General features: G+C 40.5%; 3 protein-coding genes across 7 annotated transcripts in view; 2 read left to right on the top strand and 1 right to left on the bottom strand.

Annotated features, from left to right (window-relative positions):
- The first annotated feature begins 3,195 nt into the window (after positions 1–3,195).
- Positions 3,196–7,598, top strand: odf3l2b (outer dense fiber of sperm tails 3-like 2b). Its single transcript, XM_041792249.1, has 4 exons — positions 3,196–3,235; positions 3,736–3,846; positions 6,786–6,899; positions 7,111–7,598. Exons 1-4 carry the CDS (start codon positions 3,196–3,198, stop codon positions 7,596–7,598), a joined length of 753 nt encoding a protein of 250 aa, XP_041648183.1.
- Positions 7,599–7,664: 66 nt separating this feature from the next.
- Positions 7,665–9,446, bottom strand: cks2 (CDC28 protein kinase regulatory subunit 2). The gene is made up of 3 exons (XM_041791756.1): positions 9,231–9,446; positions 8,651–8,778; positions 7,665–8,223 (listed from the first exon to the last, which is right to left on the bottom strand). The coding sequence occupies exons 1-3, from the start codon at positions 9,404–9,406 to the stop codon at positions 8,180–8,182; spliced, it is 348 nt and encodes a 115-aa protein (XP_041647690.1). The 5' UTR covers positions 9,407–9,446; the 3' UTR covers positions 7,665–8,179.
- Positions 9,447–9,812: 366 nt separating this feature from the next.
- shc2 (SHC (Src homology 2 domain containing) transforming protein 2) overlaps positions 9,813–26,065 on the top strand; it is a 30,329-nt gene continuing 14,076 nt past the window's right edge. For 2 of the 5 annotated variants that reach the window (XM_041792288.1, XM_041792287.1), the window contains exons 1-2: positions 13,166–15,728; positions 21,163–21,233. In XM_041792288.1, coding sequence (XP_041648222.1) covers positions 14,976–15,728; positions 21,163–21,233 — 824 coding nt within the window. In that variant the 5' untranslated portion in view covers positions 13,166–14,975. Of the gene's footprint in view, positions 9,863–10,797; positions 11,196–13,165; positions 15,729–21,162; positions 21,234–26,065 lie in introns of those variants that run through there. The other 3 variants (XM_041792286.1, XM_041792290.1, XM_041792289.1) reach the window with 3 other exon arrangements.

Below are 26,065 nucleotides of genomic sequence, written 5' to 3'. Positions count from 1 at the left end.
TTTTGCCTTTGTGTTATGGTTTTGTTGTCATGTGGTTAAAGCTCCTGTGAGGAACTTTAGGTTTGTGTTGATTTGGCGCCCCCTGTGGACAAAGTGGAAAATCATGTCTTTGCTCATACACTATATTGCCAAAAGTATTCACTCACCCATCTAAATAATTGAAATAAGGTGTTACAATCACGACCATGTCCACAGGTGTATAAAATCAAGCACCTAGGCATGCAGACTGTTTCTACAAACATTTGTGAAAGAATGGGTCGCTCTCAGGAGCTCAGTGAATTCCAGCGTGGTACTGTGATAGGATGCCACCTGTGTAACAAGTCCAGTTGTGAAATTTCCACACTCCTAAATATTTCACAGTCAACTGTCAGTGGTATTATAACAAAGTGGAAGGGATTGGGAACAACAGCAACTTAGCCACAAAGTGATAGGCCACATAAAATGATGGAGTGGGGTCAGCGGATGCTGAGGTGCATAGTGTGCAGAGGTCACCAACTTTCTGCAAAATCAATTGCTACAGACCTCAAAACTTTATGTGGCCTTCAGATTAGCTCAAGAACAGTGCATAGTGAGTTTCATGGAATGGGTTTCCATGGCTGAGCAGCTGCATCCAAGCCATACATCACCAAGTGCAATGCAAAACGTTGGATACAGTGGTGTAGTAGAGCAGTGGAGACGCCATTATCTGGAGTGACAAATCACGCTTCTCCATCTGGCATTCTGATGGACGAGTCTGGGTTTAGCAGTTACCAGGAAAATGGTACTTGTCTGACTGCACTGTGCCAAGTGTAAAGTTTGGTGGAGGGGGGATTATGGTGTGGGTTTTTTTTTTCCAGGTGCTGGGCTTGGCCCCTCAGTTCCAGTGAAAGGAACTCTGAATGCTTCAGCATACCAAGAGATTTTGGACGATTCCATGCTCCCAACTTTGCGGGAACAGTTTGGGGATGGCCCCTTCCTGTTCCAACATGACTGTGCACCAGTACACAAAGCAAGATCCATAAAGACATGGATGAGAGAGTTTGGTGTGGATGAACTTGACTGGCCTGCACAGAGTCCTGACCTCAACCTGATAGAACACCTTTGGGAGGAATTAGAGCAGAGACTTAGAGCCAGGCCTTCTTGTCCAACATCAGCATGTGACCTCACAAATGCGCTTCTAGAAGAATGGTCAAAAATTCTGATAAACACACTCCTAAACCTTGTGGAAAGCCTTCCCAGAAGAGTTGAAGCTGTTATAGCTGCAAAGGGTGGACTGATGTCATATTAAACCCTATGGATTAAGAATGGGATGTCATTTAAGTTCATATGCGAGTCAAGGCAGGTGAGCAAATACTTTTGGCAATATAGTGTATCTTTCTTTAAGGTAGTGCCTTCTGTCTTGTAACAGTCAAAATATGTGAATATAAGTTGTGAAAAGAAGCCTCTCCCAGCAAAGCTTATGTCAACTACTTTGACTGGAACCTACCACCTGGTTGAATTTAGTTTTAAGAAAATACACAAAAGAAATATTCACATTTTACTGATCTTTTTTTTTTTTTTTTTTTTGCTTTTCAAAGTCAGAGGGAGTCATCATTATACATTTCAGTCAGTTTCTAAACTAGTTGAAAAGTACTCACAGGGGCCATAACAAGCAGAGCTTGTCTGTTCAGTCCATTTCAAAGGTTGTCTTCTACACTTTGCTACTAAACTTACTCCTCTGTTAGCTTAACGATCACACTTTAAAAAATCTGCAGGGAGGAATTCCTTTTTCCACATACTTTTGAGAACAGTAAGACCATAGCAGATGCTGCACAGTGCGTGGATCAGCTTCAATAGCAGAGGAACAGCAGTGCCGTTGTTTTTCAAAGCTGTGTTGCTCCATTTCCTTTGAAAGGCTAGTTAAGTCTGGAGATAATTTCCTGTCAGCAGTGAGCTGTATTACAGCCCTGCTGCTTCAGAGGGCTCTCTTCTTTGATAGCTGACTCTCTGACCCTTGGCATGCTTCTGTGTTAGAGACAAAAAGCATGTGCATGTGGGTATGAGTTTTAAACACTCTGCATACAGTTCATCTGTGGGTTCTGATGTGTTTGTGTTACCAAAAGCAGCAGCAGGGAGAGGGTTTGAGCCTGTTAAAGTTTAATGTTTGTTTTCTGCACGTCACTTGTTGACCCTCTCAGTTACTATGGCCTCTGGCTGCCCAGGCCTTTAAATTAGTCCTTTAAATTCTAACTTTCATTTGATGGGATAAGAAGAGATGAAAGGCAGTTACACTGCAGCTGAATCTGCATAATTAGTTTGACCTTATATCAAAGAACAGATTGCATGTTTCCCCCCTAAACTGGCCTGCAACATAGGTATGCTGCCCTGCATCTAACCTTGCATCTGTGTTTTTGGGGGGAAAAAAGGTGTATGAAACCCAAGTTGCTTATTTTTACTAAACATCCTGTCCTGAAGCTTTGGGCAGAATCAGCAGTATTTCCCTCTCCAGTCTTAGTGAAAAAACTTTGACTGTAGTGACAATACGCCAGCAGTGTGAGGGACCCTGCAGTCTCTGGCAACTGCATGCATGGCTCAAGAGTGACTTATATAGCGTCTCCACAGTGCGATGAGCAGAAAGAGTAAAAAGAGAAAGGAGAGCGACAGAGGGGGATCTTGGTTTCATGGTTTGCAAGGGAGCTAGCATTACATGAGAGTGACTCGGAGTGATGACATTGTTCCTGAGTACCAGCTGAGTGCACCTTTACATCCACCTCCATGCAGGAAGGGCTATTCAGCGGTCTGAGGCCCCCCACACGCACAGGTGGAGCATTCGGACAAAGCCTGTAGAGCCTGCTCTGCTGCTGACACTTTGATGTGTATTACACGTCTCAGGTTACCTAATTGTTTCAGAGGAAATTAGGGATTGATTCTGGATCATCCAGGGTTCTGGGTTTCTCTGTCCTCCAGGGCAGGTGTGATGCTTCAGCCAGGATGGATAATATGGTAAAAAACACCATCGAGAAAGACATGGATTAAGGAGTGAGGAACTCCTCTGATGCTCATCTGAGGACTGAGCATGCGGCCTGCCTAGTGGAAAAGGGGAATCACCTGCAGATAGGTGCAAAAAAATGAGGAAATGATTATCATTATTTGTTTCCAGCTTTTTTGTCAAGATTGAAATGCTGTTAAAATATTTCTGTAGACTTGCTGTGATCCAACTCTTCTACAAAAACTCAAATGGAGAAAAAGTACCCCACTATTGCAGGAAGGGAAAAAGGTAGGTTCATCTATTGAAATCACTTTTATGTGCATAAACCCGTTTCCCTACCTTAAGGCATCAATATCAAAAGCTGTGTTCCAGCTGTCTACTCTTGGTTGTTTTCCTTATTTCAAAGGGAAAACCTGAGTTGGAGTAGAGCAGAGGACTTTTAAGTGTGCAGACCTGCCAGGACTCGCTGTTTTCTGTGAAATATGCTCTTTCTTGCTTTGTGTGTTCACATGTACCTGAACACTTGTATGCTGATGTAATGCTGCCTTAGGTTGTAGGCCGTGTGCTTTAGCCAGTGAACATGATGGATAAAAATCAGAAGCAGTATACAAATGAATGGACAATACATACTAGTGTTAAAACACATTTTTACAAAAGCCATGATTTCTGAACAAGTACTGCTGATACCAGCAACATTGTTATTTATGGTGTATAAAAGAATCATATCTAGCAGCAGGTAATGTGAATGTGTTTAGTACAGTTCTTTCTCTTTTCTCTATGCTCTCTAGGCCCAGGTCCTGGGCGCTATGGGCTTCCTTCCACCATTGGATTTATTGGCCATGACTTCACTAAGCCAACCAGCCCTGCTTATTCTTTTCATGGCAGGATGAGTGACAACAGTGAGTTGTTTATCTCTTTCTATAGACTTTATAAGCTACACAGTTACTGTTAAAACATGAAGTGAGTGACCTACTTTAACACAGGTCCAGTCAATTGTTGCTAGTAGTTTAACAATTAGTAAAATAGGGATCACCTGAGTGCAGTGAATGTGTCTCAAGTAATTGTACTATGAAGACACCTTTGTCTGGAAGGTCCAGTCACTGGTTAATCAGTATTCCTGGCTACCATTACACCATGAAGACAAAAGAACACTGCAAGCAACTCAGAGAAAAGGTTATTAAAAAGTATATACCAGGGGATGGAAACAAAAATACAAGAGAAAGTCACTGTTGAAGAAAAATCAAATTAAATCTAAAACTAGAGTCTACCAAAAGGTGTGTGGGTGACTCTGTGGTCAAGCAGAAGAAAGTTCTTAGATCTAATGAGACCAAAATGGTTCTTTCTGGCCATGAGACAAGGCGCTATGTTTGGTGGACACCAAACACTGCACATCACCACAAACACACTATCCCCGCTGTGAAAAGCATAGTGGTGGCAGCATCATGCTGTGGTAACGCTTCTCACCAGCCAGCCCTGGAAGGCTTGTAAAGGTAGAGAACAAAAGGAATGCAGCAAAATACAGGAAAATCCTGGAGGATAATCTAATTCAGTCTGTAAGAGCACTGCTGCTTGGGAGATTAAGGGCCAGTCCCATTTCTACCCCTTTACCCTTCCCCTTTGTCTACCCCTTCGCATTGCCCCTTGAAACAGAGTGGTAAGGGGTACAGGTGAAAACCAAATGAGACACAGCTTGATTACTGTTCATCATCACATATTACCGATAAACAGTGCGTCATCAGAGATACCAAAGCTTTGGCCATCTCGTTCATAGTATGGATCTCTGTGTTGATCATCTCTACATATCTATACAGTTAATAGCCCTGGTTTACACATGTACATACCAAAAATACAGAAGCAAAAGATTGAATATATGAGAAAACAAGTGTTTCATTTTCTATAATAATATATAAATGATGAAAATTTACATTTATACACCTCCTTCACAGGCTATTGTGCCATTTGACAAGTGAATGCAGTGCATGGTGGGAAATTATAACCCATTACATCCGTTGGTTTCAAGTGGGCTATGTAGCCCTTGGCCCTTGGCCCTTAGCCCAAGCCCTTGATTCAAAAGAGAATTGGGATACCCCTTCACCTGACATGAACGTGCAAAACCAAGGGGGAAGGGCTAAGGGGTAGAAATGGTTTGACCCTTATTCTCCAGCAAGACAATGGCCAGAGGCATACAAAAAAAAGCTATACAGGTTTAAAGACAACAAGGTGAATGTTTTGAAGTGGCAGGGTCTAACCAAAACATCAATCCAATCAAAAATGTGTGTTGCTAGAGCTTGAGCAGTTTTGCACACAGACTCAATGCAATAATTGCAGCCAAAGGTGCATCTACTAAATACTGACTTAAAGGGGTGCATTTTTATGCAGTAACTTGGCTTACCTTACATATTTCTTTTTTAAATTGGCATTACTTTGGAGAATTGTTTTTGCTTTGACACTGACTTTGAATTTTTTTGGTCTAAAAAGCCTGAATTTATTGACTTTGATTGATATATAAAACCAATAAGGGTGAAAAGAAAAAAAAAATCTTAAATTAGATTAAATTGCAATATGGCCTGCTGCAAATTTCAAATCACAGAAATTTAAGACAAAATACCAGTTTAAAACTTTTTTTTTTGCAGCATAGGTTTTATACGTATCATGCAAACACTTAAAACCCATTATTTAGATTAATCTACAAAACAATCCTACTTTCTTCATGTTTGTACATTTTTCTGATTAACTATGACCATGACATAAAAAAATCATTCCCTTCAATACAATAATTCCTATCCATTTTGCAATATGAGTCAAAATCATCACAATTAGAGTTTTATTTTTCTAAATGTAATATTGTGTTGGTTATGACATAGAATGATTTTTTGCTTGTGTTTGTTGGTAAAACACATGAGAAACTTAAGGAATAATCACATATCAAATCGCAATATTATTTTCCCAAATTGTTCAGCCCTAACCACAGCACCATAAAACAACCGTACTAAACCAGTCACTCTCACATCAGTCAGCTTTGGACCAATACAAACTCAGTTATAATTGTAAGAAATTACGTAAGTCTATCAGTCGTCACGCATCAGTCATTTTGCTTAGGATGCATTTGGTGTGGAGGTCCAGCTAGCAACAAGGAATGAATATTTAAGCACGTCCACTTCATCAAGTGATGCTAGACCCAAACCAGCTAAACTGAGAAAATATGAAGACAGCTATCTGGAGTTTGGTTTTACTGAGAACAGCGACGGAAGACCAAAATGTGTTGTGTGTTTTAATGTCAAGCTATGAAGCCCGCCAAGCGTCATCTGATATCAAAGCATGCAGAGTTTCAGAAAACACGGATGGTAAACCTGACCACAACTTCAGAAAAGCACAGAGGGCTTCTTACTTGGCTGCTCAAAGGATCGCAAAAAGTCAAAAACCACACTAAATTGGACAAGAGCTTGTATTAAGTTTGAAGGGGTTAAATAAAGCATCTAGGAGTACAAATGACAGCTAACTTGATCAACATGACGGTTATGTGGGGCTCCATGGAAAAAGTTCTGCCCTGTAAGCGGTGCCTAGCCACAAAAAGTCTGACAACCCCTGATTTAGTGTAAACCAGCAGAAAAGGGCACATTTTTTTACATTTTGCCGTTATGCCGTTTCCTCAAATATACCACAGAAACTAGATCACTAAATGTGTGTCCTATGTGATGTACTGTCATGTTACAGCCAAAAGGGGGCGACAACAGCTAATAATTCCCACCTTATATCCATCAAGCCAGTTTATTTCAGAATCAGCCAACTGACAGGATAAGTTTTATTTAATGATTCTAAACTTATCATTTCCCTGCAGTGTATTATGTTGACTCCAGCCCTGGCCCTCAGTACCATGTTGATGCAAAATTGACTCGTTTTGGAAGAGATGGCACTCCTGCATACTCAATGTTGGGCAGAATGAAAGCTCAGAGTAAGTTCCCATTCTTAATGGTGAAATTACTGAGTTTTTCTTCATCAGGATGTATCAGTTTAAAGTAGTGTTATAGTAAGAGCTTTGTTATTGTGCACATTTGTTTTTGACACTACTTCCCCGCCCTCTGTCAGCTGTTACAACTGAAAAATCTCAATTACAATGAGGTACTTGCTCTGTGTCATGTTCTGCTGTTTTCTGTTCATCATAGAAGAGATCCTACAGACTCCAGGTCCAGGTGCGTACAGTCCTGAGAAAGCCCCTCCATGTAACCTTCAACGCAGACCTCCATCCTACACTATGAGCGCCCGTACCCACTACAGGAGCATCGACACAGTACCAGCTCCTAACAAGTACTCTCTCCCTCCACTCATGGGCCCTCAGGTCCCAAACAAACCAGCCAGTGCAAGCTACACCATGTCAGCTAATTACAGCACAGGGGGACCATCTGTGGATTTAGCCAAGACACCAGGGCCCTGCAGATACAACAGCACGGACCCAAATGTTTATCTCACCCGGCAGCCAGCGTTTTCCATGCTGGGGCGTCACAACTTACCCAAAGATACTGTGAAGAAGCCAGGTCCTGGGACTTACAGTCCAGAGAAAGTGATTGTTCACAAAGCTCGAGCACCAGCATACTCCCTGGGCATCAGACACTCTGAATTTATCACTCCACTAGTGGTCAATGTCTCTGAGTGAACATCCTCCAATCCTCAAACATAGTCATGTAATCTGGTGGAAAAAAATATTCAAAAGCAATCAATATGAGATGGTACATTTTAATTTCTTCTTTCAGTAACAAAGAACTGGTTGAATCAACCACGACTCACATTCAAAATTCATAATATCTACAAATAATATGTACAGTACATATTACAGACAGGTTTAAAGAACAGGAAATGTTTAAAACACAGAAAACTTCCTTTAAAAATTGATGGGCTTGAGAAAATACAACCATATGCCTGCATGGCCAATCGGTAAATATGCCAATCATAACAATATGGCATCAAAGAAAATACTTAGAATAAATTGCATGAAATTGTGTAACTGACAGATTCACTTTCACCTTCAAACGATCTTTAAGGTTACCAATCACAGTGAAATCAGGCCATAAGCCTCTCTTTACCTCTAAAAATTGAGGAAGATAGTACAGACAGATATACACAATAAAACAATGTTTTCTAAACAATACTTCAGAACACATATAAAAATGTATGTTGAAGAGATGTAGTTTCCAAATCAGCAAAAACACTAGCAGGTGATTTACAGATGGTTCTCCTTTACTCCTTAGGGAGTGGTCTTCTGAAAAGCAGTATGTGCGGCTCTGGAGAGTAAAACAAAGGAGAACTTGCTGTAAGTTAAAACATATCAGTAGCATTAGAGTAAAACAAAGGGAATTTACTATGAATGTGGCAGTATTCATTTGGTTTCAATAATGAAGACAGCTGAAACCATAATTTTGCTTTATATTACAATGAAATTTGGCAAAGGATAGAAGTATAGATTCTAACCATATCTTGTAAATATAATGGCAACAGATAACCTGGCACACCAGATGGATTTGTTTCAGCAGTGAGAAACACGGAAATGGGCGTATCCATCTGCTTTGCAAGGTTAGGCGACAGATAATCGCACCATAGATATTAAGAGAATGATGATTTCAGTGATTGGCAGCTCTTTATGGGCACGACTGGGATTATGAGTTTTGTGTTGAGACAATTTTAGGATAAATTTGGATCCTGGATGCTCACCCGGTTTGTGTATCATGTAGTGAACCCAGCCCTGGCTCTGCTGCACCCCAAGACCCCTCCACTCTTCCTCCGTCATCAGGTGGGAGGAGGGCACCAATTTGGACAGCTGCTTTGGAAGCACGACATGCCTACAGGAAGGTAAAAACAGACGTTACAACTGACTCAGTAGGGCCCAGAAACATATACGAATAAACAGCCCTGCCGCTATTTAATGTTTACTGAAAAAGAGGCAACTCCATGACACTCAAAATACAATGTTTGGCCTTATGTTAAGGTCAATGATGCATCACTATCAAAATCAAAACATTTAAGACATAACTTCCACAGAAAACACTGAGAAGTTTGCCTTTTAGCTATGTTGTTTTGACTGGTAGTTGTTAGCTGGCGCTAGTTTTGAAATCCAGAGATAATGTTGACATGATATTGAGTAACTTAATCGTCTTTCACTCACGTTGCACAAACAAAATCGCACTGAAACTGGCAGCCGATGTTAGCGTTGACCTTTTAAGCTAATATGAGTTACGTTAAGCTAACCAACGTTAACGTTCGGCTTCAAAATAACGTCTTTGAAAACTCATACCTGTACTCGAACTCCTCGTCGTTGTACTTGTCAGAATAGAAAATTTGTTTTTTAGACATTTTCAACTGTTGATAAATGTTACCGCCGAAGTCTAGAGAGCTTTTTAGGAAATGAAAAGTTGCTGGCTTTCTCGATAATTGGCAATTTTGGCGAGCCCGACAAGCTGCTGCTGTCATCTGCCGCTGTTTTCATGGAACGAATTCAAACATCAACGGTTCCTTGCTCTCATCGGATTGGTCAAGGGAGCAGCACGCGGACTTCTGTCTACAGTCTATGGGACTTCCCGTCTACTTAGATTGTCTATGTTTTGAAAGATGAAGCACTCGGCGTATTTGAGATACATTTTCAACGGGCTAGACTGCTTTTCAACAGAGGGTTTGATTTTTCCCCTGTACACTTTTAAAACACACACTCGGTAAATTTCTAACGGTTTGATTTGGTTAAAGTGTGCCTACGTATTTAAACGACGGATAATTGATGTATTTGGAAAAGTTTCTGGTCCGTTGCCGGGATCCGTTTTGTTGACCGAGAAATGCTCTTCATCCTTCTCTGCAGCTGCAGCACCCACGTAGTATGTAAGAAGTGAACAACTTGAATATAAACCTAGGGCCATATCGATTATTCTGGAGCATGTAAGTTTTTGATGATATATTGACAGAGAGTATAATTATGCACTTTGAATCTTTTAAAGTTACTTATGAACCCAAGGCATTGTAAGAAACTTAGCATTAAACGCCGAAACAAACAGAATAGATGGCATACAAACATAAACATATATGTTAATGTTAAATAAGTCTGTCTACACGTAGGAACCGTGTTTAGTTTAAAGCCTAAAGCCAACTATAAGTTTAAACTGTAGCTATCAAACCAAATGGACAAGAATACATTAACAATAGTCACATAAACTTAAATCTCTTTCATGCTGTTGTATGCCCCCTGTTGCTGCTTGCTACTTCAGTTCTAATCCAAAAAGTAAATTACGTTGTATCTAAAGACCGTATGATTTGATAAATATCTGTTTTACGACTGTTATTCACATATTTTTACAGTACTTCAATTTTTTTATTTCTGGGTATTTTACTAATTACCAATTATTTTCCATATGTGGATCAATGCATCACTCATTTTTTTTCCCTGCAGGCCTTAAACAGATACATAACTTTCTTTAGCCAATGATTCACACTTGACATAACCTTTCTCTATACATGTTAACCTTACAATAGGACACAGTTAGAGGTTTCTGCGTTGTAACAACCTGTGTTGTTCTTAGTTGTTATCACTGCTGTCAGGGTAATGGCTGCTAATGAGTGGTGGTGTATTCACAGCAGGATTTGTTCCACTTGAACATGCAAACTACAAAAGACAGGAGGCTAATCTTAACTTTTCACTTACAGAAAATAAAAGTTAGGTGACCAAACTAGAAAGTAATATCGAATTCATCTGACTAATAATCTGTTATTAATGGAAATTAAATATAGCACCATCCAAATGGTTGCTATTGTGTTTTCTCATTAAAATGTATTTGCACTGAATTTACACTAATAACAGGTCTAGGTTTGTTATGCTTCCAAACAGTGTGCTGTTTCAGAATATTTGCTTTGAATCAACAAAAGGACAGTGCATACTAAAATAGTCAGCTGCTTGTACATTTGTCAACATGCATTGATTCTGTCTGGTTTATCAGTAACTTTTTCACTCTGTGGCCCAAACAAGATGTGATTGGCTGTTTGGAGGAAGGTGGGATGCCAGTTTCAGTCTTGACATGCTCTTTCTCATAGCTTGTTTGCGTGTGCAGGTTTTTCAGTGAATGTGGTTGTGGTAAGGTCACCTGATTACTGAAAAAGCCAACAGCTCTTTTGTACCATGACAGATGAAGATATCATTTTACTTTGATAACAGTCATTGGAAGTTCACTAGACTTGGTCCTACTTCATCCCTTTCTTTACCCTAGGGCCTAACATAGAGGTAAGCTTCCTGCATCTGGTTTCTTTCTAGATATCTTTTATCATAGAAATGCTGCTCCAGCAGATATCTTTGTTAAGCATATTTTGAACAGTATGCTGAATGAATATTTTTTTGCGCTCAATTGTTCTCTTTATTGGATATGTAACAATTATTACTAACTTTCTTGACTGAATTTAAGTTCTTAACTGGAACTGAATGAGTCTCTTGTCTGTGTAGGTGGCGTTATAGTCAATTGATTAGCCTCCTTTTAGCCAGATGACCCTGACTTTTGCGCTATTTCCCAATCAATTTAAACATTGCTTAAATTTGTGTTGGCAGAAGCTTGTTTTTGAACACTATGGGTTTTAGGTCATTTGTTAATGTTTTTGCCTCATTTTGTCAAGCGTAATAATCTCTATAGATATAATGAGTATTTTTTTTTAATTCATGTTAGTTATCTTGATTCAATTTCTCCCCTTTGTGAAGAAAGTGAAGAAAACCCCGACATGACAAAAGATATCAGCTCTCATTTAAAGAATTCACATTGGTGCTGCTTGTGTAAATATGTGACAAAACAAAAAAGTATACTTCTGTTTGACTGTAAAAATTCTGATGCTGCATACCTTAAATTGCCTTAGTGTTTCATGAGGAGATGATTTTTTTCTTTAAGCTGAAAGGGTTGGACTGGACTGAGGTTATGGTGCGAGCGAGGAGCTAAAAGCATGGTGCTGAAATGGCTGATTGCTCTCTGGGGAGATGGATGGGAGGGGAGTTGGGAGGAGAATTCAGACAGATGGGATTGGGTGGATGTTTTTAAGAGGTGAAGTCCCAAATGAATTTGTGTGCATTGTTTTTTTTTGTTTGTTTGTTTTGTTTTGTTTTGTTTTTTGTTTTGTTTTGTTTTGTTTTGTTTTTTTTTTGTATTACCAAGACAAATCGAGTATGCAATCACTCAAATGCACTAAGTCACATTGCTTTGGTTAGACTTGCCTTATCTGATGTTTATCATTCCTTTTTAAATCAGCGCTGCTTTTAAAGTATTCCAATAAAAGAAAAACAGTAGCAATAAGTTTTAATGTCAAGCGCATTATTAAAGTATTAATTTTGAGCTTCCAGTTAGTGAAGAATACTCTTTATACCATGATAGTAGCTGATGTTAATTTTTAAAATGATTTAAAACAATGATGGGTAAAATACATAAAAGAATAGGCCTACTAAATATGACAAAAATACACAACTGCATTTTAAAACATTGCAATAACAATATGAGATGCCTTTAATAAAAAAAAGAATACATTCTTTAACTCCTCTACACATTTCTGCTGTTTTTTATGCTTAACACCAGTAGTTCCTAAACGGTGTGCTGTGGGAATTTGTTTAACAATACATTATTGCTACAACTATACACCAAGTAAGATGTAACATGTGTCAAAGATGCTATTCTGCATTGATATGAATGTTGAGATTTTGGCTTGATTGTGTGCACATTGGTCAAAACATTTGAAAACTACTGCTTTACACTTTACCTTGCTTTCAACATGCCCCTCCTTAACAGAAAATAATTCCAAAAAGCTTTTTTTTGACTGCTAAAGGCACCAGTTAATCTGACAGTAGCTAATATCATGTATGTTAATCAAAGTTGGTGTGAAAGAAACATTTTACCCACATGCTTTCACCTTATAGAGTACAATGTTCACATGCAGAACGAGAAAGCATGCTAACATTAGGTAATGTTTATTATTAATTGTAATAAATTTTGACAGTTATGATTGTCTATATATGATCGTTTGTATCATGGTGAGTTATTGCACACTGTGACAAAGATGGCTAAAAATTGGCAGCTGGGACAGAGTCAAAGCTAATTTCACCATTTCATTCTTAACCTGACACTTCAGATAGACTGTTTCAAATCCCCACTGCATGGATTTCACATTCATCTGGGAAACCTGCTCCCATACAAAGCGTTTGGGAAGGGCAGGACTTTTCAAAAAAAATTCTGTGATTGGATGAATGTTTTGTCTGTTACATTCAGGACAAAATGAGGTAGTAGATATGGGCAGCTCTAGTACTAATCTAAGTACTAATCTAAGCTACGGGCTGTAGCTTGTGCACGGTGGAGCCTGTCAGTGGCTAAAATTTATGCTGAAGCCTATTGAGACGTGCAAAAACATATTCTCTGCCAAGAGGAGCTGTCAGTGTGGCTCTTTGCTCTTGTTTTAAAAGAGACATTTGGTCAAAGTCTGATTAAACTGCCACTCTTCTGCAGCTGTGGTAGCAGCTTATAGTACAACTTAACCCCACCTGTAACAATCCCAAACTCCTGCTGCAACAGGTCTAAGGAAGAGCAAAAAACATCTTTTCCATCAAGAACTACTTTCAGTGTGGCTCTTTGCTCTTGTTTTGATAAGAAATGTGGTACAGTTTTGATAAAACTGTAGTTGCAGCTACATCTGGGCTAACTGCTACAACAGCAGCCACATCGGCTTACAGTACAAATAAACCCCACCCGTAACTCTCGCAAATTCATACTGAGGCAGGTCAGCAGAAGAGCGAAAACACCTTTCTGTCATGAAAAGCTTTTAGTGTAGTTTCTTTGCTCGTTATTTCAATAATGTAATGTGGTCCAGCTCTGCTTAAACTGCAGCTGTACTAAAGCTACATCAGAGGTAGTTGCTACACTGGTGGCAACCATTGCTGTTGGCTCCCAGTACGACTGAACACCACCAGTAGTTTCTGCATTGGTCCCCTCAAATGACAATTATCTGAACTGTTTTCAGGTCTGACACAATCATTGCAGATTGGAGCTTGATGACAGACATGGAGTTTTGCAAATGCATCTGCTTTGCATGGTTAGTTTATTTTATGTGTTGGAAGAGATTCTGTGATACATGCTCTCAACTCCTCATAGCAATCCTAATGCCTATTAAAGGCATAGAAATAAAAAAAATATACATATCGAATTTATTAATACAAAAGAATACATATGATTTGTGGGGAGAAACACATTTTGTGATACTCTCAGCACTACACAGTGTGTCTGTAATGGTTTCATGATCATGTACCTAAAATCAGTTCATTACTTGGGAGGATTATATATAGTTGTATCGCATGTCAAATGCCATTACTGACAGCTTTTTTGTGTAAGGGTTGATCGTGGAGAAACATTCAGTTTTTGATGTCATTTTCTTTCTTTATATTAGCAATATAAAAGAGCAAGAGGAAATTATTATGTTGCATTTTATATGATGTCTCTTGGGCCTTAGCATTTTATGTTAATAGAATGAAAGCAGTGTTGATTCATGCTGACTCAGCAAAATTAATTGCAGAATATTCTTGGTTCAAAAATATCTTGGTTCTTGATGTGAAAGTGTGAGTGTCAGAGTCAGGGTGGTTCAGGCAGATGTGTTTTAGCTAATACAGTATGAGAGCAGCTGGGCAGGGCAGGGCTAATAGACCCAATGACATCATCCAGAAGAGAGAGAGAGAGAGAGAGAGAGAGAGAGAGGGAGCAGATGAGCGAGCCAGCCTCATGCAGCAAAAGGAAGCAGGCCGGCTCAGACAGAGTGGAGCGTGGCATGAGTGTGGGACAGTGTGTGTGCGTGTGTGTGAGCAGGAGAGGAGCGTTCACTTGACAAGGATATAGGACTTCATCTGGAAGATTTCCTCTCTAGTTTTCTCCCCTTTATTCCCATTACACCTCTCCCCCTTCCCTCCCCTTCCCCCCCTTTTCCCTTTTCCCCCTCCTCATCCTCTGGCAGTCATCCCCCCTCTCAGCTCCTGCTTCTAACGGCTCCTCCGGGCATGCTCCTTAAGCCAAAGTATGACCGCTTCCGCAACGAGTCTGTAACCTCCTCCGACGACCTGATGCAGAGCTTAGCCATGAGTGGCAAAGTTGTTGCCACGCCGGTGGTCCCTTCCTCCACCCCCAATCTCCCTCTGCCTCCTTTGGATCCCAATACCAGATCCTCCTCCTCTGCCGGGGCTGCAGCTCTGGCTGACTCCCCCTGCCTGGATGGGGAGCAGGATGCCGCCACTACTTTCTGCATGCTCATCCCAAAGATGCCCCAGTGGAAGTTCTCCAACTCGCTGCTCAGTCGGAGCCCATCCAACTCCAGCTCCAGCTCCAGCTCTAGCAAGGACTCGGGGAAGGCAGCAGCAGCTCCTTCTCAGAGTTCTCTTTCCTCATCATCACACAGGCCCAGTGGTGTGACCTCGGCCAGTGGCCCTGTGGCCAGCCTGGCGGCAGTGCTTAACTCCTGTGACCCTGTGTGTGTCACCCCTTGTTCCTTGCAGGCCATCCGGGGGCAGAGGGCAGTCGCAGCAGCGAACTCTGCCAATCCAGGAGGGCATGGATTTGGGGCCACTGAGGCCATGGCGAGCCCAGGGGGACCCAGTAGCTCCAGGTCTGGAATGAACCGCAGGACAAGGGTGGAGGGCATGTGGCTTGGGGGAGAGGACTTCAGCCAGAAGGGTAGCTTCATCCACAAACCCTCTCAAGGGTGGCTTCATCCTGACAAGAAGATTGCCGGACCAGGGGCTTCTTATATCGTCAGGGTGAGTCAATGAAAACCTTTTTTAACGTTTAATAACTGTAGAGAAATATACAGACATGCCAGGATTTGTTTTAAAAGTAACCTGCCATTTTCTCTTTCAGAAAACTTACAAGAATAAGTGAGAATTATATTGATGACCCTATAAGAGGTTGCTCTATCCATGCGAGAAACAAATAGACAGCAAAGTGCCAGGCACTTTGTCATGCTGTTGGTGTGGCGAGGGCTGCTGGAATACATAATTTAATCCAGAAAGAGGAGGGCTTGGCGTGGCTGGTAGGGAGACTGCGTCAGGATAACAAACAGGCGTCAGGCTGGTGAAAGATAAACAATGAAATTATGTGCACAGACTGTAGTCAGGATCATTATTAACTGCACTGTTTACTGTTGGCTGCATCTGATACTTGACTTATCATACAATAGCTATCTGTGTTAATGGAGAATACATTGTTTGATAGTGAGCTCCTCCGGTAAGCCTGTGGGAGTGGTGTTCTTTGTGTTGTTTCAAGTTTGTTTACAATAAGATCTTATCCATACAATGTAATGTAAAACTCTTCTGCTTAATAAATGCCTGTTTTAATTATAGCAAGCGCTTCAATGGGAAGCAAAATGCTAATGCATATTATTCTTATATTCAAAACAACATACAAATCAATGAGAGAGGACACTTAAAGCCAACCACTGCCCTCATACTGCACTCATCACATTGGATTTATTAAACATCTATTCTATATCACCATAAACACCTGGTGCTCTCCTTTGTGTAGCTCTGTTGTGTCTGTTTATCTTATTCCAGTCAAATGATCTCATTAAACTTGCAGTAAGCCACATTCGCCTGAAAAGTCTAGATAAACATCTTATCTCAATGTATAAAAAGCAAGAAATGAGACCCATGTTGCTGGTAATAATTAGAAAACATATATCTGCCAATGCAGCAAGCAAATTTTACTCGTTGAGTGCTTCAAAAAGAGATAAAACTACTAATTTGCAAGATACTCAACAAGTACATTTGGCTTGTTGCAATAGCAGATAATATATTACAAGCAATGAAAGAATTAATATATTGCAGATTTCTTGAAAAGAGATGTTAGACTAGAAATCGAACAAATGCACTTGCTAAGATTTGATTTTTTTTTATTGTAAATATTTTAATGTCATCTTGTTTACATACTGTACCATGTATTTTATATGGATTTGCCCACACAAGTTAAAGCAGGGTTCCTGCAGATTCCTGAAAAGTCATCTTCCTTGACAAATTGTTCCGTAATTTTCCATAATTTGGGGAATTGAACGTTGAATGTTCTAAATTTCCTGGGGGAGGATCCCCAGACCCCTCTCTTATTTTATCTGACTGCGAATGAATAAACTCTGCCCTGTTGTAAAACTCTAGTCCAGTTCTCTAACATCTGGGGGACCAGCTCCACCTAATAATACTTGGAGCCCACTTTAATTTTAAAAGATTTTCTCTGACAAAAAGCACTATTGAGCTTTTTAAGCTCCACACATCTGCAAAAATGTGTGACGATTAATATCAGTATGCTGGATTTTGATAGAATAGAGGCATAACATGCCAGAAAACATCAAATTTTGGTTGTTTGTGGCCAAAAAAGGTATTTTGTCCCATGCCATTTGACATTTCATAAAGGTTCATAAAGGTTCATAAAATCAACCCTGTTCCGATATACCGAGAAATCTCAGGCCTTTAATTTTTGACTGTTTTCTGTGCAAAAAGTTGTATTAATTTCTCTCAGTACATGTCTTAGAAAGCTCTTTAAAAGTCTTAAATTTGTTTTTTTCCTTTATATGTAGGAACCCTGTAAAGACAAAACTTATAAACAGAACACTAGACACTGAAGTCTATTCTATTCTGTTGTCAGTTGATCATTATTTACAACAAAAGATGAGAAACATCTCAATTAGTGTCTGAATTCTTTTCACAAAGTGAGGCCATCTCCTGCAGACGTCAGTGTCACTGATCTCCTTCAATCCCCCCCACCCCTCAAGCCTGTTTACCTCCACCCTGAAGTACCCCCTCGCTCTCTTCTCCAGCTGAAGACATGGCTCTTGATTAACCCAGTCTGGGAGCCAAGAACGTTTTCCTGTGGCATTATACAGGCACCATTCATTCCTATATTCAATTAGGTTTAATCACAGTCATTTGCGTCATGTGATGTGGGAGAGGACGTTATGATCGGTGTGGGAGGAAACCCATGATATGAGCCTCCTCTCTTGCTTTCTCTCTGTCTCTCTCTCTCTCTCCTCACCATGCAGGGCTTTTCCTGGATTCAAAACAAGTGCTGCTCTGATATCAGATCAACATCTGAGTTAATGAGCAGAGAGGTTATAGTTGTAATCTGAATAGGTGGTAGGCGCAGCTAAAACATGACTGTAGTTTAAATGTGAATCTTTGTGTGCAGCGGTACTTGCTGCATGCATTAGTGTCAAAGTGACAACAGATTTCTGCTGTGCTGTGCCATTTTTAATCAGCATAGCTACCATAGTACACAGCCCTCTCTCTCCGCCTATGTTTCTGTTCCACTGACTCTCTCCTTTGCTTTCACATACAGACACACCCACATGCACTCAATCCAGTGCTGGGAAAGATATAAATATGATTCTGCTCTCCTCCAGTATATATTTTATATTTGTCAGGCTTTGTGTCTGGCTTGTATCCGCCATCTTTGACATCCAGGACACTGCAGCAAGCTTTAATCACAGCACTGCAACTGACCAAAGAAGCAGACATCAGACAGCTATCATTTCATACTGCTCCCTCGAAAAAGTGTGCAATCTTTCCGCGTCACATTACAAATTTCAATTTTATTTTTATCAGCACATTTTCCTTAAGGGAAGTTTTTGGAATCTGTTCTAAACAGTGCAACAATGGATGCCATTTAACTGGTCACGACATAAGAAAATATTTCACCACCCTCAGCGTGAATTAAGTTCAAGCCTTGACTGTGCTGCTTCACTCAATATGTCGTAGATTTTAGTGATAGAAGAGAGGATGCGTTGTGTCAGCAGAACAGTGTGTCACAAAAGAGGCATTGGCCAAGGGAGGGAAAGGAAAAAAGATGAAGACAATTTTCCTGATGGAAGACTTCCCCCGTCTTCAAATCTGGTCTCTCTTTCTCTCTGCATTTCACATACAACTGCCATGTTTTCTCTCTGCTGTGTGTTTATGTCACTAACAATCCTGCAAACTGAACTGAATATGACATTGACCAAGCAAAGCCTTCTGGTTGAGAGGATGATAATTATGTGGCGCCAAATTAGTTTCATAAGAGCTCATAAATCAAGCAAATCTCATAAGTGGTAAAAGAATTTTACATCTCTCATTCAAGACAAGATCTTGTAAAAGAGGACCTTCTGAGACACAATTAACATCCTTTCATAATCAATGGTCACTGTCCAAGTTGTATATTTTTAACAGAAGCTGGGCAGCTCTTGAATATGTTTTGTATTACTCTCTGTGTAGCTATATTGCCTGATAACTGATTTCTGCATAGAGAAGCACTATCAAACACCAGTTTTGGACTGTTGCAGGAACAGAACAATTTGAGATACTTTTGAGTTGGGACACATTCAGGCAGAATGTTAAAATGTCTCACAGAAAAAGTGGCCGAATAAAATTAAAAGTCTCCATCTAAAGCCTGGAGGAGCAGAGTCAGACAGCACTCAGATACAGTGGTCTGGTTTGGTTCAGCACAGTTTGTCACGGTTTGGCATGTTAAACCCTCAACTTTCTTGTGCTCCCTTTGTATGTCCATCCAGCTTTTCTTGTTGTGATGGGAAATCAGTCCCTTTAAAGAGATGTAGATCATTTGACTCAGATCAGTATTAAGAGCCTGTCTCTTGGCTTTTAAATGGCTCTTCTCTTGGCTTGCAGCTGGCTGGAGCCAGTTCCTGTGGTTCGTGTAAAACAACTTGTAGAATCAGCTTGACTGATAACATTCACCCCATTTATAAACCAGTTTGAGATCTTGCCGCTATTCTTTTCATGTGAATCTCACAGCAATGTAAATAAGACATGCAGTGATTATTGGAACAAACACACTCACGCGCTCAGCATCCACCAGAGGCCTTAAAGCTGCAGTTTGTCTGTGATGTGGAGCTCTTAGTGGCGCTAATCTAGTCAAGGTGCCATTAGCACCCCAACCTGAGGGCTATTAGAAAACAACCCAGCTGGCTGATATGCACTGGAGTACTCCATAATAACCTGAATATGAATATGAATGAGCTTATGATGCAATGCTGGACATAGTCATCTATATCAATAGAGGACAACATACAGAACATACTTCTCAGATGGCTGTTTTAAGAGATTTGAGATGTAGCATTGAGTAAACATGTTTGGTAGATCTGTTGTTTTATTCATTTATTCATTTTTTTGGGCCTTAATCTGAGAGACAGGATGTGCATAAAGCTGGAAATCAGTGACAGAGCATAGCTTTATAGCTATGCTAGCTACATAGATAATGTAGTTAAGCTGGTTTAGCAAGGTGAACTTTAGCAAACATAGCTAAAGCTGGAAATTCTGCTCTGATAGATGTGGCATCTCACAGTAAAGGTTTGTGATAGGGGGCGTCTAGAAACTGGTCAGAAATGTGGACAGGACTGGGATCCATTAGAACACGGTCGTAGTGGAGCTTTGTGAAGTTAAATTCTTCTGCTCTGATAAAATCTTTGTAACTTCTTGAAATGCAATGAAACAAAATACATAGTTCTCTCTATCTTTCTAGAAAAAATCCAGCTGTCTTTATCATGCAGCTGCTGCCTGGTGTGCTCTCTGCGCTCTGAGGCGGGTCCTTTGGTTGTTACTTCAGGTTATGTCACATTTCTGCGGTTGTGCTCCTTCATTTGCATCTGTGCTGTGCCAAGGCCCACCTTGTCCTTCCATGCTGGGACTTTGAAGCGTGCCGTACCCAAGCATGGAACGAATGCACTCACACTGGCCAAACGTACCGGACTTTAGGCTCAAACAGGCCCAGGCACAGTATGGATGGCCTAGTGTGAGTGCGCCCTGAGAGCCACGTCTGCAGCCAGACCCCTCTCAATTTTCAGTTGTATCAAGCCTGATCACTTTGAGGACTTTAGCCTTTGCACATGGTGTGTGCGATCTCATAGCTTGACCAACTGCATCCCTTGCTGATACATAAACATTCTGTTGAAAGTTAACTTTAAGTTAATATCTTTGTAAAGCTAGTGACCTTAATCATTTTCTATAATGATTTTTTAATCCATTATCACTAACTGAAACAAAAAAATCCCTTGTTACATTTCTGAGATAACAGGAAAATTAAATCCAAATCTTGAGATTTAAACCAAAATTTAAGAAATTAAATGTATGGATTCATGTCTGTTAGGGATTCTGTATCATCCTAAATAATGGGTTTATACACTGAATTTTACGTTCTCTGTTTTATTTCTTTTTGCAGTACATGGGCTGCATAGAAGTACTGAAGTCAATGCGTTCACTGGACTTCAACACGCGCACTCAGGTGACAAGGTAAGCTGGTGAATGTCTCTATTTGACATGGTGTGTCAGCAGAATTTAATACAAGATGTATAGGATTACTGAAATAGCATGTGACATCAGATTTCAGCTAGCAGTGTGTTTATGTTGAGCTTGTGTTTAGATGAGCTGTCAGTAAGATTTCACGTTGTTATTAACGTGGAAAAAGGGAGAGTTTTATGATTTCAAAAACATTTAGTAAATATATTAAGATATGATGCTTTTGGTTCAAAACAGCAATGCAGACAATGCCTGGACTCTAGTTGTTCTTTCTCTTTAGGAGCAAATTTGATTTAAACCTCCTCAACAAGATGCAATAGAAATGCTTAAAACTGTGAAAAGAAAAGTAAACAAAGCTAAAGTCGCAAGGTTCTGCACATGGTGGCAAATAGTGTGTCCGAGTTCAGAAAAAAAAAAAACACAGCTTCAAATGCTCTCAGCATACATAAAGACTATACCGCAGTGTCTTTGTATGTCTGTGTCAGTGTGTTGTTGTGCTCTACATGTGATGTTATTGTTACAAAAGCAGGACTCCCTGTCTCATGGGAGAAATGCGTGCGCTCTCCTGCTCCCTTTCTGTTTCTCACCCTCCTCTCTCTCCTACTATATCGATTGGCTGTAATCTGAGCCCACCGTGCAGCCAAGGCTTAAGTGCAGGGGGGAGGAGGCAGCAGAGATGGAGTGATAGAGATGGAGATCTATTATTGATGATGTTTGCTAATGAGTGTGGAAAGCTGCAGTGGACCCTGTGAACGCGCCCTGCTGGATAATGTCTGCGGTCCTAACTTGTTCAGGAGGAGGGAGAGAGAGAGAGAGAGAGAGTATTTCAAAACAAAACAGCAAAACAAAACATCAGTAAAGGGAGGAACCATACCAAGCATAGCAGACTGCTTCAAGTTTTATGGAGGATGATATATGATGCCAGAAAAATCCATGTTGTGGGATCACGTTGTTCAATACTGCGAGGACAACATGAGGTGTTATAAATGAGGATGTGCTGAAGTGCATAATAAACAACTGACTGTATGGACAACATGACAGCTCCCCAAAAGTGAAGACAAAACATTTTGGTGCTTCCGCCGCTGACTGGCTGTAGTATAGTTCATAGAATATAAATATTGAATATAAATATACAGAACTAAAACTACAGATGATGAAATCAAAATGGATGTCTGTTTTTTACACAAACTTGCTTTTTTTCTTTTTTTCATGCTGATTTATGCCCCATTGCTGACTATTTTACTAGGTTTGATTTTAAGCGTCATTTGCCGATGTCCAGATCACTGTTCTGGACTTTGCTGATGATGCTGTGATCCAGAAACTGTAGATGTCTTTGTGAAGGTCTTAACTTGCTGAAGTGTTGGGACTGAGTGCCTCCTGGGCCAAAACAAAGATCCAGGCATTTGGGGATGCCTTGAATGCTGCCATTGAATCTGTGTCTGTGAATGGTGAAAGCGTGGAAGTTGTAGAGCAGTTCTCCTACCTTGGCAACGTAATCCATCAATCCACTGACTGTGAGGCTGAGACCAACCGCAGAATTGGATTCAGGCATGGGGCAATGGGTTCACTGAGCAAGACGGTGTGCTGTTGCTGGTCTCTGAGCTTGCAGACGAAAGTCATTGTATTTCGGTTCTTGGTTCTTCTGGTCTTACTGTACTCTTATGAGGCCTGGATGTTAACTGATGGCCAGAGGCATCAGTGGGACTCCTTTGTGACGACTTCTCCTTGACACATTTGTAGATATCATAGGCAAGACTGTGTGTTTAGTGCCGACATGCTCAGGTGGGCAAAGATGGAAGGGTCAGCTGCTTGAAACAAGAATGACAGCTGCACTTTTACAGGCACATGCTGCACTTTCCCGGGCTTAATCCAGCTCACCACAAACTGGGTGCCCAGGACCAAGTGGGCTGGTCCAGACATCAGGGGCGGCCGGGCAAACGCAGCATGCGCCATGGAGGGGGGAGCTGGGATGATACCTGGAGAGATGGGGAATGGGTCTGGCACAGGCCCGAATGATGACCATCAGGAAGCCAGAGCAGTACAGGGCAGAGATTGACATAGTGAAGAGTTGAGCCGGCATATGCTCCCATACCTGACCTGAACAGTTTTTAAGTAATTGTTTATGCCTGGGGAGTAAAACTATGAATGACAGCTCTATTGATCAAAGCTGGTCCTCTGGTGCTGTTTGCATTGGATTAACAAAGTAGGGAAGAAATCACATGAGAAAACACAACAAACATTAACGCAATGGGTCTCTGCCTAAAACGGTTACATATGTTTGATCTGCTGTGCTCAGCTGAGGGATTTTTTTTCAGTTTTTTTTGTAAATTAAATATTTGTGTTGCTTAACAACAAGGGTGGGATTGCCAATATAGTGATTTACAGGATCTAGTATGCAAAATCTTCACCTGCATATGTCAGTTTGTCATGGGAGATATTTTGGTTGCAACACATAGTAAGTACATTCTAGCGCTTTCAATCAAAACAACAACAAAAGATGATTAGTCGAGATATAGTAATCAGTTCTGCCCTCCACTGCTTCCTTAAGTTTAGAAATGAAGACTCTGTTTAGTAAAATACCACACTCTATGAGATGTAATGACAGTACAGTAAACCACTGTTTGTGTTTCATGGATGGATTACACATATCGAGGGAGAAAAACTGTTAAAAGTGGCCTTCCCAATCCTTCCTGCAATCTACTTGCCAAGCATTCTGTGACTACTTTCATTAATGATCAGGAATGCAACTTTTAACAGCTTTCCCCCCCCATTATGTGAAATTCTTCCATGAAACAAAAGTGATTCTGTATTGTTTAATAAGGAATGCAAGTTTTATTGAACAGAAGCCTCAACTCAAAAGCAATAGTAAACTGTGGAGGTAGGCAGCGCACCACTTTACAGTGTTTCAGGGCTTGAGGGTTGGGGGAGTTGAGTTACGAGTTACTAGGGGGTACTTGGTTGATGGAACACATAGCTGATGGCTAAGAACATATGTGGTCCATCACTGGTGAGCACCAACAAAAATGAATGACATACAGCAATAGGATGACAGCTTCTGGTTGAAGTTCCCACTTCCTTATGTAGCAGTCTCTGATGTTAATGACCTGATTTCCATGCAACATTAAAAGGTGTCGGTCTTTTGTGGCAGCTCTGTCATGGTGGCCACTGTTGCAGGGCATATCCTATTATAACTATGAAAATTAAGAACTTCTCTGACTTTGGAAACTTTTTTAATTTTTTAATATATTGTTGTCCATTGTTTAATACTTTGCACAACGCTGGCATTGGACCAAAACCTCCTACCTCCAAAATAATAACAAAAACACTGTATTTGTAATTGATTTAACACCGAATGTTCATTATCAGCATCTTTTGACAGTTTCTATTGCTTTAAAAATCTGTTAAAACCCACTGGTGGATGAAAAGGCACTGATCTATGAAAATAAAATTAATTCATAAAATTAATTCATAAAAAATGGTGATACAAGGTTTTGAGTGGACGCCAGCAACATGCTGTTTTGAACAGTACCTGTGTTTGCAATATCTCAGATGAATCCAAAATCCAAATAGGAGTTCCCTTTTCCCACCAACTTGACTTCATATAGTCAGAGGCCAGCTGGCAGCTAGCTCAGGTTTTTCTAGCATTAAAAAAACAGGTGTGAAAACATAGCAAATGTATGTCAGGGTCTATCTCCCAAAACTTGCTGAGAAAGTATGTATCTTTAGATTCATTGCAATAAAGGCGTTCTTTTGCAATGCATTTGTTAAACATGCTTTTATTGCAGCAGAGATGAAATTGGAATTTGCTGTGCATGCCTTGTGTGAATAATAACATAAACATTCCATGTTATTGTTTTGCATTTATGGCTATGTAGGTGTTTTGCAGTTCAGCAGCTCTTGACTCTGTGGTGTGGTTTGTCAATGCCAGCTTTAAAAAAAAAAAAAAATCAAAACTTTTCAGTGATGCTGACTACATGTTGCCTGTTTCCCTCACTCCCTGGGGGATCATAGGACAGACCATCTGTCTCACATGGTCTAAAAATCAATGATCCATTGTCTTAATGAATCTAACAAACTTTACTGAATGCATTACTTTATCTTAATGTATTTACCTGATCTAAATTAATGCTGGATGCAACTGAAAAGCAGTGGAGCCCTGCTTTGTATAGAAGTGAATTTAGTCCTTGGAAACAACACCTGACTTTCAGAAATGTCCTTCAGCTCCTACATTATAAGAAGATGCATTCTTCTCACAGTACTCTCTGTGTCAGGGTGTTAAACAGCAGCAGGAAAGCTAATGAGGCTCGACATTTTATAGCAGGGAAGATACCAAGGCTGCGGACAAAAAAACAAAACAAAAACAACAGCCCATCTCTCTCCTCCTCCTCCTCCTCCCTCGCATTAGCATGAGTCATTGTGATGTTTTTCAAAAATCCCTGAGAAGACCTTTAGTCGAGATGGGGGCCCGGGACGCTGCTTTTTAAATATTTACGAGCCACTTGATAGGGGCAGCTGGCTTCTTGACTGCTGTCCCCGCTGTCCCCTGGCAGTGAGAGCGCAAGCCTCAAACCCACATTACGTCTCACTCTCCAGCAGACACACAGGGGACAGGAGCTTTAAAAGGCCCATTAGGCAGCCATTCCCAGGAGTTATAGCAGCCTCACTGCAGAGTGGTAACAAATCTGCAGAGAAGAGTGCACAGAGAAAAATAAATGCTGCACTAAAGAAGCAGCTGCACATACCTTAGATACTTTATTTAGGCTCAAATTAGAGGGTTTAATCCTGGGTGCTTAAAGCTCCTTGTGAGTTTTTACATAAAAGACCAA

This window comes from Cheilinus undulatus, linkage group 7 (genome assembly GCF_018320785.1).
Source record: "Cheilinus undulatus linkage group 7, ASM1832078v1, whole genome shotgun sequence".
In the NCBI taxonomy this organism is placed as follows: Eukaryota; Metazoa; Chordata; class Actinopteri; order Labriformes; family Labridae; genus Cheilinus; species Cheilinus undulatus.
The sequence above is the reverse complement of the archived record's forward strand: the minus strand, read 5'-3'. Positions and strand labels throughout refer to the sequence as shown.